Source organism: Strongylocentrotus purpuratus, unplaced genomic scaffold (assembly GCF_000002235.5).
Source record: "Strongylocentrotus purpuratus isolate Spur 01 unplaced genomic scaffold, Spur_5.0 spur5_scaffold_12, whole genome shotgun sequence".
NCBI classification, from domain to species: Eukaryota; Metazoa; Echinodermata; class Echinoidea; order Camarodonta; family Strongylocentrotidae; genus Strongylocentrotus; species Strongylocentrotus purpuratus.
Window position 1 is genome coordinate 30320960 of NW_022145597.1, and position 17961 is coordinate 30338920.

The 17961-nt window shown below is 40.5% G+C and overlaps 2 protein-coding genes across 3 annotated transcripts in view; one reads left to right on the forward strand and one right to left on the reverse strand.

The window, feature by feature from the left end:
- Positions 1-721: 721 nt before the first annotated feature.
- LOC592003 (GPALPP motifs-containing protein 1) lies at positions 722-12320 on the reverse strand. The gene is made up of 5 exons (XM_791546.4): positions 12229-12320; positions 4500-5170; positions 3665-3829; positions 2185-2370; positions 722-1250 (listed from the first exon to the last, which is right to left on the reverse strand). The coding sequence occupies exons 1-5, from the start codon at positions 12257-12259 to the stop codon at positions 1092-1094; spliced, it is 1212 nt and encodes a 403-aa protein (XP_796639.3). The 5' UTR covers positions 12260-12320; the 3' UTR covers positions 722-1091.
- Positions 12321-12414: 94 nt separating this feature from the next.
- The window catches only part of LOC593941 (deoxyribodipyrimidine photo-lyase), a 30126-nt gene continuing 24579 nt past the window's right edge, over positions 12415-17961 (forward strand). Inside the window, exons 1-4 of one of the 2 annotated variants that reach the window (XM_030982382.1) lie at positions 12415-12481; positions 12991-13068; positions 14914-15019; positions 16376-16571. In XM_030982382.1, coding sequence (XP_030838242.1) covers positions 12995-13068; positions 14914-15019; positions 16376-16571 — 376 coding nt within the window. In that variant the 5' untranslated portion in view covers positions 12415-12481; positions 12991-12994. The remainder of the gene's footprint in view (positions 12482-12990; positions 13069-14913; positions 15020-16375; positions 16572-17961) is intronic. The other variant, XM_030982383.1, reaches the window with a different exon arrangement.

A 17961-nucleotide genomic window follows, 5' to 3' on the forward strand; every position in this document is an offset into this window, starting at 1 on the left:
CTTGTCAGCTTTTATGTCCTAAATCCATAATTTCTCAGCCCGTCATGCAATAACTTTATGTTTTTGGCAAATAAGGAAATAACCCAGAAATAGCTAAGGAATTTGTCTCAAGCTACGCACTTAAACAGTAAAATCCACTATACTTCAGCTGTTAAGTCCTATAACAAGGCAATGGACACTATCATTTTTCTGACTAACTATTCTGTTTACATTTATGTCCCGCAAAAAGATTTTGTCATAGCCATAAAAAAACATTTTAAGACAAGGAAAGTTGAAGGGATAGTTGAGTTCTGTTTTCAGACCGCAAATGCCTTTAAAGTGCATGGTTATTGCTCTTATTCTTATCTATGACATTTCTAGTGCCTTTTTTAGAACCTAAAATTGCTTTGAAGGTAATTTTAGACCCCAAAATGTGTGAAATTTAGCCAATACAAGCATACCAATTCAGCTCCACTTTAAAAAAAATCATGGTGACCGTTAATTGATTATTTAATTAAAAATAACGATACATGGGCCGGCTGATTGTGTGTAATATAAGCAACACGGAAATGCAACGACGTTAAAGGCATTAATTACGGTTTTTTTCAACGTTTTTGTCAAATTTCTCAAAATATCTAATATTTGTGGTGGTACACAAGTATTAGAAATTGTTATATTTCAGCCGTCTCTGAACCGATTTTGATCAAACAAAGATGATTTTGTCATTTAAATATTATGTTCTTTCAAATTTGACACTCAGTTTTTCATTATCTCACAAAAAAATATTTTTTGTAGCGCCCTTTGCAACAGAACTCAACTATCCCTTTAAGAAATACAGATAAGTAAAGTTTTGATGTGGCTGTAAAGTCCTATAACCATGCTCCCATAGCTAGCAGGGTACAGATAGTTGCGACACATGCACTCTCATAGTTCACAGAGGACCAAAATGGTGTCCTTCCCTACTAGGCATTGTATGTGAAGGGGCACTATTTGAGCTCCAGGGATAGCCTTTCAGCACGTACATATGCTCATGTCACAACTCTCTCTCTCTAACTATGCTATGCATGCTTCAGAAGAGCTCCCTCTAGAGGCAGTTCTAGGATAGTTTCATCCTACAAGTACACTTTGTCTTTGCCATGTGAAAACTTGGTATTGAGCTGAGCAGACTTCTTGATGAGGAGCTTCCGCTTTGCTTCGTCAAACTGGTTGACATTCAGGTCAAGGTCACGGTCAAAAGGTCGTCTTTCAACTGGCTTTTCTCCTTCCTCTTCCTACAGTGAGGCAAACGAAATAGGAATTATCAATATCTAATTTCTCTATGATTAGAAAGCTATCCAATTTTTTCTAATATAATCTGACCAAGAAAGCGAACATCAGTTGCAATAAATTTCCCCTAAAATAAAGTTTAGAAGAATTCTCACACATATCACAGTAAAGCACTCATAACTCCCCTTCAATAAGAAGACCTTGAATAGCAATTTGAATGGAAAGTTTGGTCGAGACAAAAAGAGGCTTTGCGCATGTACTACTACTACTACTAATAACAAAATATATGAGATTTGTAAGGCGTGAATCCACAGTAAAAGCAAATGCTCTAGGGGCGCTTGTGAAACAAAAACAAAAAAGAGGATGTATAAAAGCATCTGCATTATAAACAAAGGAGCAGAAGTAAGAAAGAACATGTATACAAAAATTATAGAACAATTAATTATAACAAACGCCTTTATGCATACTCTGTGAATAAGCAGATTTGTGACCTTTATTCTTTGGTTGTTACATGGTTTACCATGTCATTTTAAAGTTGCTCAAGCGTGGGTATATAGTCGTTTGTGAAGAAGGAAACTTGGCGATCACTCCCGATCACTATAACACTGAGCCAATGGGTATTACGCTCCCGTGCGTCATCCGTGTGCTGCCCTCTATATAACCAAGCTTGAGCAACTTTAAAGGAAGGTGTGATGATGAAACAAGGACTAGAGCATATGTCAGTGGCCACAATTATTCCAGTGATAATTGCTCTGACCTTTATCTACACTGGCAGTAGGGTTTACGGTTTTTGGATCAGATTAAGGGTAAGGGTCAGTGTGAGGTATAGAGTCTGATCCAGGTTTGAATTAGGGATGTAATTAGTGTAGCAAACTCATCATGGAGCAACTGTGGTGAGAGTAGATGCTGAACAACACCTAGAAATACAAGACCACTTACTAGTATTCTCTTGCGGTCCTTGGAGTGCATGTCAACCAAGCTCTCTGCTCTCTTTGTCTCGTTGTGTTTAGCCACCATGTCAGCCAGTCTCTTGTCTCTCTGCGACAGTTCTGTCCCGGCCTCCTTTTTCCTACTCTTCCCTCCTCTTTCTTGAGTTTCTTCTATCCTTCTTTTCTCGGCTCTCTCCTAAAATAAGAACGTGTCACAACAAACTTGTGTGTTAATGAAAGGAATGGTAGTTGGGATGAAAAGTGTATTTGACAGAAAAATACAAACCAACATTACACTTACAATATAATATGCTGATTAAGGATAATTTTACTGTACACAGGAAAAGGGACAGCATAAGACACAGAAAGGAAAGCATAAGGGAGGAAAGAAAAGAACATGGAGGTCTGAATCATAGATATTTCCAGCATAACGTGGTAAAGGTGCTGTAGTCCAGAGGTTTCAACACATGAAGGTAGTAGATCCAAACCTAGGAGTGTCGTGGTCGAGTGGTTTAAGGCGCTTGACTGGAGATGCGAAGGTCGAGGGTTTGAATCCCGACACGGCACTAATATCCTTTGGCAAGATATTTACCTGCACTTGCTACTCTCCACCCAGGTGTTAAATGGGTACCTGGTAGGATGCGAACGTTCATGTGGTTGGACGAGCAAGTGTGCACTTGTAAAATGGCGACTGGCTGGAATACTCCCCAGGGAGTGGAAAATGTGCATACATTGTGTGCGGGTAAGCCTGAATCCGATGACCGGGGTAATAATATATCTGTAAAGCGTTTAGGCACATCGTCGGATTGATGTATTGAGCGCTATATAAACAAAGAATATTATTATTATTATTATGACACTCATGTCTTGAAGCATGGCAATGTATCCACATCGCTTCTCTCCTTCAAGGGGTTATATTGGTCACCTGTGTAAAGTGTGTATAAAGACCACATGTTTGTTTCGCTTGACAATCTTGTCTCATAGAAACTTGTACTAAAGGAACCTGCACATGAAGACCACCTGCCTATAAAAAACACTTTGACTTGTCTCTCTTGAGTGGTCTTTATATACCGTACGTTTCACTGTATCTGTGTCTGAACAATTATGTGTATGTAGCTGGAGTGCCCTCAGGGCTGGGAGTGTGTGCACGCAGGCAATGCTGAACCTAAAGACTGAGATGATAACATATACCATAAACATGTATATAATTAGGCACAAATTCACACAAGCCGGCAGAAGATCACCCTTGTCTAGATGCTGAAAAGGCTTTGACAAGTAGCAGAATAGAAGTAGAATAAAAGTGTAAGATCAGGAAAAGGCGCTATATCAGATATCTTTTGGATTGGATTGGATTGGATTGTGAACACAGGCAATGCTAAACCTGAAGACTCTGATGATAACATATATCTGTGAAGTGCTTAGAGACATTGTTGTTAACAATCCAGGATATTACTTTTATCATCTTTATTATCAGTTCAACTATAAATCACCTTTTCTCTCCTAGCTTTATCTGCTGGAGTATCTGTCCATTCCGACCGATCCGTTTCCTCAGGTCTCGCTGTCTTTCGAAAGGTCCTGGATCCAAGACCAAAGTTAGTAGAGTACCCTGGGAGCTCCATCATCCATGTCTCCCTCTTAGGCTGCTCCGGTCGATTCTGTAATTCAGCCAAAAATACAATTCTCAAGTAAAAAACAGAATTAATTACTTAAATATCATTGTGAGTAAATCCTCTGTATACAACATCAAAACCTAAAAGTGTGCCCACGAACAGAAAAGTATTTTTTACAATGCTGTAATTGATATGAGAAATCAGTGGGTTCAGGTTCAGTTCCTGTTACAGCAACAACAATTATTTTCATGATACAGAAAACTTTCATCAGTTGGGGATAATTATAACATGTAGTTTTAAGCTTCTACCAAGCTTATATTTGTTATGCAAGCTTTCGCCCACTCCCGTGGACTTTCTCAAGCTAAGTGATCAGTCTGAGTCATCTTTTTTTTCATGACAAAGATTTTAACATTTGAAGCAAGTGTGGTATTTGTTTTCAATATAATGCTGATTCATAATAGAGTCTTTAAAAAGTCATTTTTAGTTTGACGGTTCTTACATGCTATAGTGACTTGCTTCCACATTACGAAAGACACAGAGGCAGGTTTTTGTTTAAAAAACGTATTATTAATGAATTGCAAATGGGGATGAAAAAATTAGCTGCGCACTAAGAGATCCTTCGACCTTCGCATACTCACAACTACAACAATAAGCCATACAATATGGTTTCCAAAAAAAGGGATTAATGCTGCAAAAGCCAATTACTGGTACATACCTTATTTGCAATTTTTTCCTTCATGGCAGCTGCTCTCTTTTCAAATTCATCAGCGGTCGATGAAGAATATAAACCCTCACTACCTGGCTTCAAAGGCATAGGGCCAATCATTTCATCCTCCTCCTCATCATCACTCTCATCATCCTCCGCAAGTTCTACCAGCATCCTATTGCTATGGAGACCAGGAGGAAGTGATGGACCATAGTTTCTGACATTTAAGTTCGCCGACATTTCAGCATTGTCTGTCGGTTGATGTTTTTTATAACTGGGAGGTAGTGCTGGTCCATATGCATCATCATCGTCATCATCATTGTCTACCTCTTTATTCTGCTTTTCCTGAACACCAGCTGCGTCATCCTTTGTGTCTTCATCATCATTTTCACCAAAATCATCGTCACTGGCATCAACATCGAATGTGTTCCATCTGCTGTAGTCAGGGGGAAGCTGTACACCAAACTCTGTCTCATCGTCTTTTTCTTTTGCAACTTGCTTTCTTTTCTTTGGTTGTAGGTGTGGTGGCAGAGCAGGGCCTATTTCATCATTTCCATCACTGTCTTCATCGCCACTGCCGGCCATAGTTTTTCCAAGAAGGTGTGGAGGCAACGCAGGCCCAACTAAATCACTGTCGTCACTGTCATCTTCATCCACTAGTGATTTTCTACTGGAGTTGGCTGTTTGAGAAAAAGGTAGAAAGGAATAAGTAGTAAATTACTTACTTTCTTTTTGTAAGATCTAGCGCACATCAAACATGAATATCTGATACATCTCTACTACGTAACTTCTACAGTAATCGATGCCCTTCCAAAATACTTCAGAAATTATCATCCTGGCTTTCATTGCCAAACTGAGCTTTTGTCTCAACTTCAAAGTTCAAGACTGTTGTCCACTCATCCACTTTTACTTACTTAGTATCAAACAGGCTAGTACTTTGAAGTTGAAAGTCATTATTTTAGTGTTTAATTTTAGCAGTATAGGAATATTACTATTTTTTCAATGCTTTTTCGTGACTCTTACATCATCCCTCACCAACGTTAAAGTTAAGACTTTGTACACGCCCTAACAAAGGGCTAAAGCCAGGCGCAAGAACCTTCTCTAACAAGTCTAAGAAGTATAATAATAATAATAATATGTCTTGTTTACCCAGGGTAGCCTCATCAGTATGAAATACTGACTACAAAACCCCCTCCTCTAACCGCACCACTTCCATCCATACTAGCACCCAACTTTTGAAAACCCTGATAGTCCCAATAGATAAGACCAAATCCTTAAAGAACGTAACCCCTAAAGCAATAGCTACATCAATCAAAGAATGTGTGGGCCAATCACCTATGATTGAGTTTATCAAACACACGTACTCCGGAATTCTTGTTCAGTGCAAGACCCCAAAACAACATCGAAACCTTAACCAAATCCAATCAATCGGTAACATTCCAGTTAAAGTACAAGAGAAGATCGTGGGTGTGAAAGGAGTCATCTCAGGGATCCCGGTAGACATGACAGAGAAAGAGATAGAACAAGAGCTGAAATGCCAAAAAGTAATAGCAGTTAAAAGAATCATGAAGAAAAGAAAAGAAAACAAAGGAAATGAAAACGAAACAAATCTGCAGCCAGAGTACTTTCCGACTAGAAGTGTCATTTTGACTTTTAACTCAGAACTTCCAGAAAAGGTTTCTATGTTTTTTCAGACATTCAGAGTCTCGTTATATATCCCACTCGTTCCCAGGTGTTACAGATGCCAAATGTTTGGTCATGGCATTGCTCATTGTAGATCGAAGTTGAGATGCGTTCGCTGTGGAGATCCCCACACTTTTGAACAATGCCAAAGAAAAGAAAATCCAAAATGTGTAAATTGTGGAGAAGCCCACTCCGCTGCCTATAATGGCTGCAAAGAAGCTAAAAAGGCAAAACAGGTCCAGCAATTCAAATGCGAAAACAAACTAACTTACGCACAAGCCTCGAAGGCATGGAACGAAAAACAACGTCATGATCAAAATTCCAACCCTATCCCAGAACCCATTCAAAAGAGCGCTCAACAACAGAGTGCACATCAACCCCAAACAAACAAAGAGTCTCCCCCCAATTACGAACCCCCTACCAAAGTTTCAAGTGCTCCACATTATGAACAACCATCCAAAGTTCCCTCTTCCTTATACTCCCAAGATCAAAATCAATCAAACAGAAATACAAAACTCGCGGGGAACGCAAATTTAACAAATACTTATGTCAGAAATGGAAACGCCTCAACATCAGAACGAAATGAACAAATATTGCACTCTATTGTACAATTGATAATGATTTTTGAAAAAGATAAAAGAGAAGTTGATATTATTGAGCTGGTTAAAGTAGCAGCGGAAAGACTACTTTACAAAAGATTGCATCACGAGCAGTATGATGGGTGCAGTTAGTTATTTAACAACAATAGCTGTGCTTTCCATTCTCCAATGGAACGCACAAGGCATGTCCGCACATGGACATGAGCTCTTAAAATTTGTAGACTGTAATAATAGAACAAATAAAATAATTCATTTAATCTGTATCCAAGAGACTTGGTTCAATGACACTAGGAACTTAACCCTTCCAGGCTATACTTGTATCCCCAAAAACAGAAAATCCCAATATCGAGGTGGATGTGCTTTTTATGTTCATGACTCTATTCAATACAATCACTCCTCTAGAGATGAGACAGATTTAGAATTACAATCCATAGAATTATACGTAGCTGATTCTATTTATCGAGTTGTGAATTTTTATAACCCATGCAAACAACTAAACCAAATTATCATGCAAGAACTTCAAAAAAGCATCCAAGAATACGATAAATATATCATCGTAGGAGACTTTAACTCACACAATACTTTATGGGGGAGTGAAAAAACGGACCCCAATGGCAAGATCATTGAAAACTTCATAAACGAAAAAAATATGGTTTTATTAAATGATGGGTCCGGAACAAGAATGGATCCGAAGAACGCAAAAGTATCAGTTTTAGATCTATCTATTACGTCCTCCCTCTTATCTGGCAAATGCGAGTGGCGCGCTTTACAAAACAAATTTGGAAGCGATCATTACCCAATCTCTATTCATATCATACTAGATAAAAAGCACAACGATAATAAACAAGACGAAATGGAAGATATCAGATGGTCCTTTCGGAACATGAACTGGACACTTTTCTCGGTAGAGTGTGAAAAAATGTTTCATCGGGAAAACGAAAAAAATGTAAGTGAAGACCCAACAGAGTTATATCTACACTTTATCAGTACGATCACCGAGGTTATTCAGAAAACCTATCCAAAAAAAGGTAAACGACAACGAAAACCCATCCCTTGGTGGAATAAGGAGTGCTCAGATAAAATAAAGGAAAGAAATAGAGCTAAAAAGAAACTAAATAGAACAATATCGATTGAGAATTTAAACGACTTTTTGAAGAAGAAGGCAGAGACGCAGAAATTCCTTCGTCAATGTGAACAACTATACTGGAACAACTTCTGCCAGAAACTTAATCGATTTGTCCCGGAATCTAACATCTGGAAATGCATTAAAAGATTGAATGGCATACAAACCAAAACAAAAAGAATTCCAGTACTGAAAGACAAAGAAAGGATTATGCAGTCGGACCAAGACAAGGCGGAGTTACTTGGAGGTTTCTTTCATACAATTTTTACTACAGAAGCGCCAAAATCAACAGAAAAAACCCGAAGTTGGCAGCCGAATCAGGAAATAATGGATAATACATTAAAGGAAAGTAAAGTACATACTCTGAATGGGGCATTCGGACTAGCAGAATTCAATAGAGCCATCGAAAAGAAAAAAAATTCTGCTCCTGGAAAAGACAGAATACCGTATTCAGTTTACCAAAACTTGCCCCTTGTGGCGAGAGAGTACGTACTACATTTCATTAATTTAATCTGGGAATCCAACCAAATCCCTCCCCAACTCAAACACGCGATAATGGTCCCAGTCCTAAAACAGAACGGAAATGCAAGTGAGGCATCATCATATCGACCCATAGCGTTATCGCCATGTCTCATAAAAATCATGGAAACGATGATTAAAACAAGACTTGATTGGTTTTTAGAGAAGCATGAGATATTACCTACTTTTATGAGTGGGTTCAGAAGAGGCCGTAGTATAACAGACAATATAGTAAATCTTGAAAACGATGTCCAGAAGAGTATAAATAATAAAGAGCATACTTTAGCCGTTTTCTTAGACATAAATAAGGCATATGATACAGTATGGATAGAAGGCCTAATTCACAAACTAGGAAATATAGGTATTCAAGGAAACATGCTTAGATTTCTTCACAACTTTTTAAAAGACCGCACTTATCAGGTACGCGTTGGTAGACAACTATCGCACGAGTTCAAGATGGAGAGAGGTCTCCCGCAAGGTAGCATACTGAGTCCCACACTCTTTAACATAATGCTCAACGATATCCCAACAGACCCTTCGATAAAAATATCCTTGTATGCCGATGATTGCGCGATATGGATCTCACGCAGCAATATTCCTTTCATTACCAAAAAAATACAAAATTATATTGATGACCTACATAGCTGGTTTACGTCCTGGGGTCTCCAATTGTCCCTAAAAAAGACTGTTCCCCTACTTTTCACCAAAAGTACCAAAAACCATGAGATAAACCTCACTTTAAACAAAATACCACTAAAATGTGAAAATACACACCGATTCCTAGGTATATTATTTGACAAAAAACTTACCTGGACTCAACATATAGAGTATATATTCACCAGATGCAAGAGAAAGTTAAATATTTTAAGATGTTTAACTGGTACGTCATGGGGCAGTTCATCTAAGTCCTTAATAATGGTTTATAGAGCTTATATTCGCCCCCTTTTGGACTTCGGGTGTGAAGCCTACGACAGTGCATCGGAAAACGTAAAGAAGGTGTTAGATTCGATTCAATACCAATCCTTAAGGATATGTGCAGGTGCCCTACCGGTAACTTCACTAGCGTCTCTCCAAGTAGAAATGGGAGAAGCCCCATTAGATCTTAGGAGACAACAACTAGCCCTAAAATATAAGCACAGCATAGAACAGCAACCTAAGCATCCAGTTTTTCCAAGTTTACAACCTTGTTGGCAGTATCAGTATATGAAAGGAAAACAGTGCAACAAACCGTTTGGTTATCGAACAGAAAACTCTAACAAACACCTTTCTGTAGAAAAATTAAAACCCCTAAACTTCCCCCCATGGTTACTAACGGAGCCTGTTATATCAATTGAATTGGCTAGTCAGATAAACAAATCTGATAATCCACTACTTTTGCAACAGAGAAGTTTAGAAATAATAAACACAAAATGGTTCAGCCAACTTCACATATTCACAGATGGGTCCAAACTTCCTAAAGAAGGACGTTGTTCTGCAGCTTTCTATGTTCCTTACTTCGCGTGTAAACAATCAAAGAGATTGTCTGACGGAACATCCTCATATAGAGCTGAGCTGGCGGGGATAATGCTGGCCCTCAATTGGTTACACCAGTTAGATACTTTATATGTAGGATCAGTTATATTCAGCGACTCATTAAGTGCCTTAGTAGCAATAAAGAACAAAAAAGAAGAGAATTTTATTTCAGAAATACTTGTAAGCATATCCCACCTTAAATTAAAAAATATAAATGTTAGCTTTGAATGGATTCCCTCCCACTGTGGAATAACGGGAAATGAATGTGCGGATTTTCATGCTAAGGCAGCCCTCAGCAAACACATTGAAATAACAAACAGCCTTAATATCTCAGAAGTGAACAGCATTTTAGAGAGGCATTTTACCGAGCTGTGGCAATTAAGATGGCAGGTTTCTCCAAATACACATTACAAAACAATCCAAAAATCGGTTGCACAAACCTTCAATTGCAAACTAGAGCGAGCAAAAGAAAAGATAATACGTCGTTTACGACTTGGACACATTGGTCTTAACGCGGATCTAGGCCGAATGGGAATACATCCAACTGGACACTGTAACTCGTGTCGAGAAGTAGAAACCACTGAACACTTTATAGCAAAGTGCCCGAAATATTTAATTGAAAGATCCATGCTACTCGCTGAAACAGATTGTATAAATCCCGACGATATTTTAAGGCTCTTAAATTCATCAGAAGCTAACATTCAAAACGCTTTATACCGTTTCGTTCTAAGAACGAAACGTTTCAACTAACCCAAAATAATCGAGCATTTTTTTTTTTTTTTTTTTTTTTTTTTTTTGTTTTTGCACCACCACTCACAAAAGCCCACATTTTGTTTGTTTCCCCTAAAAAGTTTAATTATCCAATGCAACATGTATTATAAACACCACTCTATCACAAAATTGTTTTTCTTTTGATCGAAGATTCATTAAAGTCTGCGAGGTCGCTCAAAGCCAATTTCCCCGGAAAAGTACCCTCTTGATTTTATAATTGTTGATCAATTCCTTTCTTCTTTCGAGTTTCCAGATTATTTATGTATCCCAAAGGGAGCCCCCTGTCTACACCCGAGAGACAGGACGGTGTCTGGACGGTGTCTTAGAACGGACAGGACTACGCGGTAACCTACAGGATACAAAAATCTACATTTTGTCGTATTTTTATTTATTTATTTATTTATTTATATATTTTTTTTTCTTCATCTATTTTCTCTTTCATTTCATTTTAAGGGGGAAAAAAAAGAATTAAAAAAAAAGAGAGAAGCCTATATTTAAATTATATTTTTGATACTCTTATTTTTTTTAAAAAGAGAAAGAAAGAAATTAATATTAAAAAGAAAGGCGTTGGTGATAATAGTCGGGTTTTGACTGATTGCCATTACAACAAAAAACAACAACAACAGTATTCATACTGTTCTTCCTGTGGGCCCTGCAATCATATTATTACCCTGTTCATTGGATTCAGGCTTACCCGTGCACAATATATTGACTTTCAGAAATTTTAAACAGGCCCGAGGGAATTGGCATGTCATTGCCGGGACAAAGTCCAAAATGACATTTAAATTCTGTGTGAAATCTGATCAAAGTACAGATCCTATCCTCTTGCAGCGCCCAAAACTCAATCCACCTAGACTGAGACAGGCAGTTCCCATCAAGGCACAGCTACTGAGTGGTGTATACCCCACCAACTCTTGTAAACAAACCCATCAACCCAGAGAAATCCTCCTGCTGCTCCTGTGGAGAAACTACCGAGTCAATCATCCACATGGTGGGTGAGTGCCCTCACAGAGACAATTTCATAGCTCACTGGCCAAGACGCTGGGAGAGCCATTATTCCAACTTGAAAATGAAGGGTTAATGCTTCACAAAGCTATCGCTGCTTGGGCCTTGGCTCCTGCTCGATGCTCTCACACCTCTTTCATATTTCATACTTGACCTCCATGTTCAGATGTTAAACGTTCCACTACATAGATGATGCCACCTTTTAACCTGCCTTTCCTTTTTATATGTGTACTACCAACACCTGCACCAACTGCAGTTCTCCAAAATGGAGGAAGCCAAGCCAAGAAGAAGAAGAAGAAGTACATGTAGCATACGTACATGTATGTATCTATCTCTCTCTCTCTCTTTCTTTACGGCCCCCAAACTCCGGGGTAGCTTTTGTTCGTACCGATACGGTACTTCATGTACCTTGGTCCTTGCGAGTCTTTGACTTTTTTGTGTGAGTCAAGTGAAAAATGATAGATCTAGTAAGCACTAATTAATAATTGTTTAATATTTCGGTCATTCTAGAGTAGATACTAATTACCTGGCGGCATGGCCGGACCATAAGAAGCCATATTTATGGATATTTCAGTCGAATTCTCCCAGTCCCAACGAAACCCAGTTTCACTTGCTTATTGAGGCTATTGAGCGCATGCGCTAAACACAAATTATGAATATTCATTAGACTCTATTATGTATTGCATAAGTTCGCTTTCCTTGGCCTTGCATGTTGTGTTCTGCCGCGATCAACACTGCTCTGCACTCCCGACTGCACTGTCTAGCTAACGAAGTTTTTGGTAAGAAGAATGTACCTTTTAAGCGAACATTTTATTCTAAATAGGTGACATGAACTCAACATATTTTACATTAGTTTGTGATGTGAAAGTAGCTTAATCATCATGATACATTAGTTGTGCTGAAATAGATTTTGAAGAGAAGCCCCATGCACATGACCATGTGTATGGTTATTCGATCGTGTGTGTTGACCATGTTGACATAGTTGAGAGCTGAAAGTGAGATCGAAAGAGTCCCTGAGGCCCAATATCGCAAATGCCACAAATGTCACAGATTGTTGGAATGTGATCTATGATTCCTCATTTTCTGCAAATGTGTATTCAGATCAACCAAATGATAGCACAATTTTGAATGACAGATTGGGCAAATAAAAATAAAAAATAATGATTAATGACAAAGTCAAATTAAGAATTTCAGAAATGTTGCAGTCTCATGATTGAGAAACAAACAAATATGATAAAATTTATAAAACAATATATGTTCTTAAATTTATGGAATGTTTCCTCAACAGATAAATGATAACCTTTTCTGTCCAAGGACTTAAGCTTGGACACCATTGTCAGTGTTGGAAAGTGGTGTTTTTATCCAGGTAATATTATAAGTTCTTTCTATCGATCACGCTTAAGAATTTCTGAATTTTCTCAAATGATATTTTATGCAATAATGTTGATGATTCAAGTAGCAACACATCTCCCGTCCCACCCTCCCCTCCCTCCCCTCCCTCTCCCTCCCCTCCCTCTCCCTCCCCTCCCTCTCCCTCCTGTCCCCTCCCTAATTCCCCTCCCTTCCCCTCCTCTCCCCTCCCTTCCCCTCCATTCCCCTCCTGTCCCCTCCCTAATTCCCCTCCCTTCCCCTCCTCTCCCCTCCCTTCCCCTCCATTCCCCTCCTGTCCCCTCCTAGACCGAATTTTCCGTCTCTTTCGTTCGTTAGCCTCTTATTGGGGTAGGGTCGGCCGGCTCTCTCTTTAGAGACGGAAGCCGTTTATACACATGTCCTTGCTAACGCCACGGCCAGTCCTGGTCGTAGCGTTTTGCCCCCAAAATCCCCCAAAATGTCATTTTACCTCGAGCATGTTATATTGTAAATTAGGCCTAGGCTATAATAAATCAGTTCCACTTACCAACTTGACTGAAATAATCAGTTTAATAGTCCCTTTTTAGGAAATTATGGGTCAAAATCGAAATCCATTTTGAAAATCTTTTTCAACATGGATTCCGATTTTGACCCATAATTTCCTAAAAAGGGACTATTAAACTGATTATTTCAGTCAAGTTGGTAAGTGGAACTGATTTATTATAGCCTAGGCCTAATTTACAATATAACATGGTCGAGGTAAAATGACATTTTGGGGGATTTTGGGGGCAAAACGCTACGACCAGGACTGGCCGTGGCGTTAGCAAGGACATGTGTATAAACGGCTTCCGTCTCTAAAGAGAGAGCCGACCCTACCCCAATAAGAGGCTAACGAACGAAAGAGACGGAAAATTCGGTCTAGTCCCCTCCCTAATTCCCCTCCCTTCCCCTCCCTTCCCCTCCCTTCCCCTCCCTTCCCCTCCCTCCCCCTCCCTCCCCTCCCTTCCCCTCCCTTCCCCTCTCTTCCCCTCCCTTCCCCTCCCTTCCCCTCCCTTCCCCTCCCTTCCCCTCCCTTCCCTCCCTTCCCCTCCTGTCCCCTCCCTAATTCCCCTCCCTTCCCCTCCTCTCCCCTCCCTTCCCCTCCATTCCCCTCCTGTCCCCTCCCTAATTCCCCTCCCTTCCCCTCCCTTCCCCTCCCTTCCCCTCCCTTCCCCTCCCTTCCCCTCCCTTCCCCTCCCTTCCCCTCCCTTCCCCTCCCTTCCCCTCCCTTCCCCTCCATCCCTTAAGGCCCTTTTAACTCAATGCTGAGTTTCCCGTCGCCTCCCGGCGTATGCGATCGAAAATCCGAAAAATATTTTTTTCTTGTTGTTGTTTGTTTGTTTTTTGTTTTTTGTTTTTTGTTTTCCTTTTTATGAAAATTATTTTGTAATTGTTACAAATAGACTTGTTTTTTTCGGGGGAAAATTCCATAAAAAATTGTTTTTATCCCACTTTCAGTATTACAAGAAGTAGGTTGATTTTTAATTATATACATAAAAACAACATTGTAATTTTGTTCATATAATTTTTTAACAATAAATAAAATCACTAAACATTCTGACATGTGAATGTTAATTGTAAATGATACAAATGTGATTAATAGTCAACATAATTCTGAATGCAATTTCGAACTTATATCAAATATGGTAGAAAAAAGAAAAGAAACGAAAAAAAAAATCGGAAAAATTTCTTTCCCACTACTACTACTGCTACTGCAGCTGCTATCATTATTATCATTATTAGAACATAACAATGCTCAAGAATCATTTAACATTACTTTATTTTTACATCACTTGAGTCGATGAAATCTTTTATCCAACAGATTCATTCCATCACGCTCATATTCTTCCATAATGGGAAAGGACGGCCAAACAGCCAAGAGGTCAAGTGAAGGTCAAGACAATGGTGAAACAAGTGCCGCCAAAAAGGTGACTAAATTATTAACGGGAGATGTGCGTCAGTTTCCATGTGCAGAAGGTTCACAAACACTAGACTTAGGGAACTACTATTAATGGTTGTACAAGTCTCGCACAGAGCAAACCAGTAATCCCATCAAGAAATACCCCCTAGTCTCTCGGAGAGTCTTTGGGTGAGGGAAATGTAAGATAATTATGTTACCAAATTGGGGAGGGGGGGGGGGAGGGGGGGGGGGGGGATTGGTGGAAAATGCAGAGCATTACATTAGGCCTGTTGATCATATAACTTAAGGCTAATCCTGGTAATTGACAACACCTGCTACCTGGGGAAACAAACCTGAATGGTGTTGAATGAGAGCTAGTCCACTACTATGTGTTTTTAAAGACTGGACTCTCAAACTGATGATTGCGATTGGATGTAGTGTGCTTAACCCCTTCCACGCTACAGGTGGCGAATGTGCCCAACTTTCCCAAGAGTATGGGTGTTCTATACTTAAATTTGGATTTTGAAACGTACCTCCATGATAAAATTATTCCACTTAGAAGATATTTAAAAGAAAAGAGAAGAATTATGCAAGATATGACATTAAAACAGGTTTCAGAATTTGTTTGTGTGGAAAATTAGGACAATGGATATCACTGTGGTTGATCTAACATTGGCACCGGTGACAATGACCTCTGAGCTTTATTCCATCAAAAAGTATAGGGTAAAGGTTAGGGTTGCAAATGGTTTTTAAGTAAGGTTTAGGTTTAGGTAAATTGTTTGGTCCATGATTGATGTTTTAAACTCGGTTAACGTAGGACATTTCCATGAATCAGTTGTCAATGGGCCATTAATACAACCATACCTGTCAATATTTATAAAAAAAGAAATCTCATTCATTAAAGATGACCTATGTTTCTAGCTTCTATCAAGTGCACACATAAAAAGGAATAATTCTTATTAGGCCTGTCTTCATCAGTTTGAGATTGCCAAATATCCCGCTATTTGAACTATCCCGATCACAAATTATCCAGTTAATTTGCGTTTTAATCAGCCCTAGGTTGCAATTAGCAGGATATTTGGTTGAGATAATCATCCCAAGTTATCTTGGGCTAGTTTACAAAATATTCTGCTATTCGGCAAAATATTCCACTATTTGTCCGGGGCGTCTTCGACAGCCCAAAGACTCGCAATATGCGCGAACGCTGAGCAAAATATCTCGAGCTAATTTTTCGAGGTCAAGTTCCAAGTTTTGAGGTGAAGTCTTGAGCTGATGAAAACGCGATTTGTAACTAAGGGATTATTTCATAATTTTGGAGCGGGCTATTTGGCCATCTCCAGCTGATGAGGACAGGCCTAATAATACATTTTGTCTCCCTCTACAGGTGAAGAAAGAAGAGGATGGAGCCGAGGTTCAAGATCTCCAAACCAAGGTGGCAAGCCTCCGGAATGCTTCTGGAAGCTCCATCCTCAACTTCCAGTTCAACAAGAAGCGTGTGAAGATCCTCTCTGACACAATGGACATCGCAGAAGACAACAGAGGCATTGTCTACTGGATGAGCAGAGACCAGAGAGTCCAAGGTAGGGGATTGCTTGGTAGTGGCTCTTTGGGGGGGGGGAGGGGGTAGTGGTAGTGGCTCTTTGGGGGGTAGTGGTAGTGGCTCTTTGGGGGTATGGGGTAGTGGTAGTGGCTCTTTGGGGGTAGAGAGTAGTGGTAGTAGCTCTTTGGGAGTAGGGGGTAGTGGTAGTAGCTCTTTGGGGGTAGGGGGTAGTGGTAGTAGCTCTTTGGGAGTAGGTGTGGTGGTAGTGGCTCTTTGAGGGTAGGGGGTAAAGGTAGTGGCTCTTTGGGGGTAGGGGGTAGTGGTAGTAGCTCTTTGGGGGTAGGGGGTAGTGGTAGTGGCTCTTTGGGGTAGGGGGTAGTGGTAGTAGCTCTTTGGGAGTAGGTGTGGTGGTAGTGGCTCTTTGAGGGTAGGGGGTAAAGGTAGTGGCTCTTCGGGGGTAGGGGGTAGTGGTAGTGGCTCTTTGGGGGTAGGGGGTATTGGCTCTTTGGGGGTAGGGGGTAGTGGTAGTGGCTCTTTGGGGGTAGGGGGTAGTGGTAGTGGCTCTTTGAGGGTAGGGGGTAAAGGTAGTGGCTCTTTGGGAGTAGGGGGTAGTGGTAGTAGCTCTTTGGGAGTAGGTGTGGTGGTAGTGGCTCTTTGAGGGTAGGGGGTAAAGGTAGTGGCTCTTTGGGAGTAGGGGGTAGTGGTAGTAGCTCTTTGGGGGTAGGGGGTAGTGGTAGTAGCTCTTTGGGGGTACGGGGTAGTGGTAGTGGCTCTTTGGGGGTAGGGGGTAGTGGTAGTAGCTCTTTGGGAGTAGGTGTGGTGGTAGTGGCTCTTTGAGGGTAGGGGATAATGGTAGTGGCTCTTTGGGGGTAGGGGGTAGTGGCTCTTTGGGGATAGGGGGTATTGGCTCTTTGGGGGTAGGGGGTAGTGGTAGTGGCTCTTTGGGGGTAGGGGGTAGTGGTAGTGGCTCTTTGAGGGTAGGGGGTAAAGGTAGTGGCTCTTTGGGAGTAGGGGGTAGTGGTAGTTGCTCTTTGGGAGTAGGTGTGGTGGTAATAATAATAATTACAGTGCTTATATAGCGCCTAACACTTACTTCGTCAGAAGTCTCTAAGCGCTCTACAATAATGCAGCATAATTACCCTGGTAGTGGCTCTTTGAGGGTAGGGGGTAAAGGTAGTGGCTCTTTGGGAGTAGGGGGTAGTGGTAGTAGCTCTTTGGGGGTAGGGGGTAGTGGTAGTAGCTCTTTGGGGGTACGGGGTAGTGGTAGTGGCTCTTTGGGGGTAGGGGGTAGTGGTAGTAGCTCTTTGGGAGTAGGTGTGGTGGTAGTGGCTCTTTGAGGGTAGGGGGTAATGGTAGTGGCTCTTTGGGGGTAGGGGGTAGTGGTAGTAGCTCTTTGGAGGTACGGGGTAGTGGTAGTGGCTCTTTGGGGG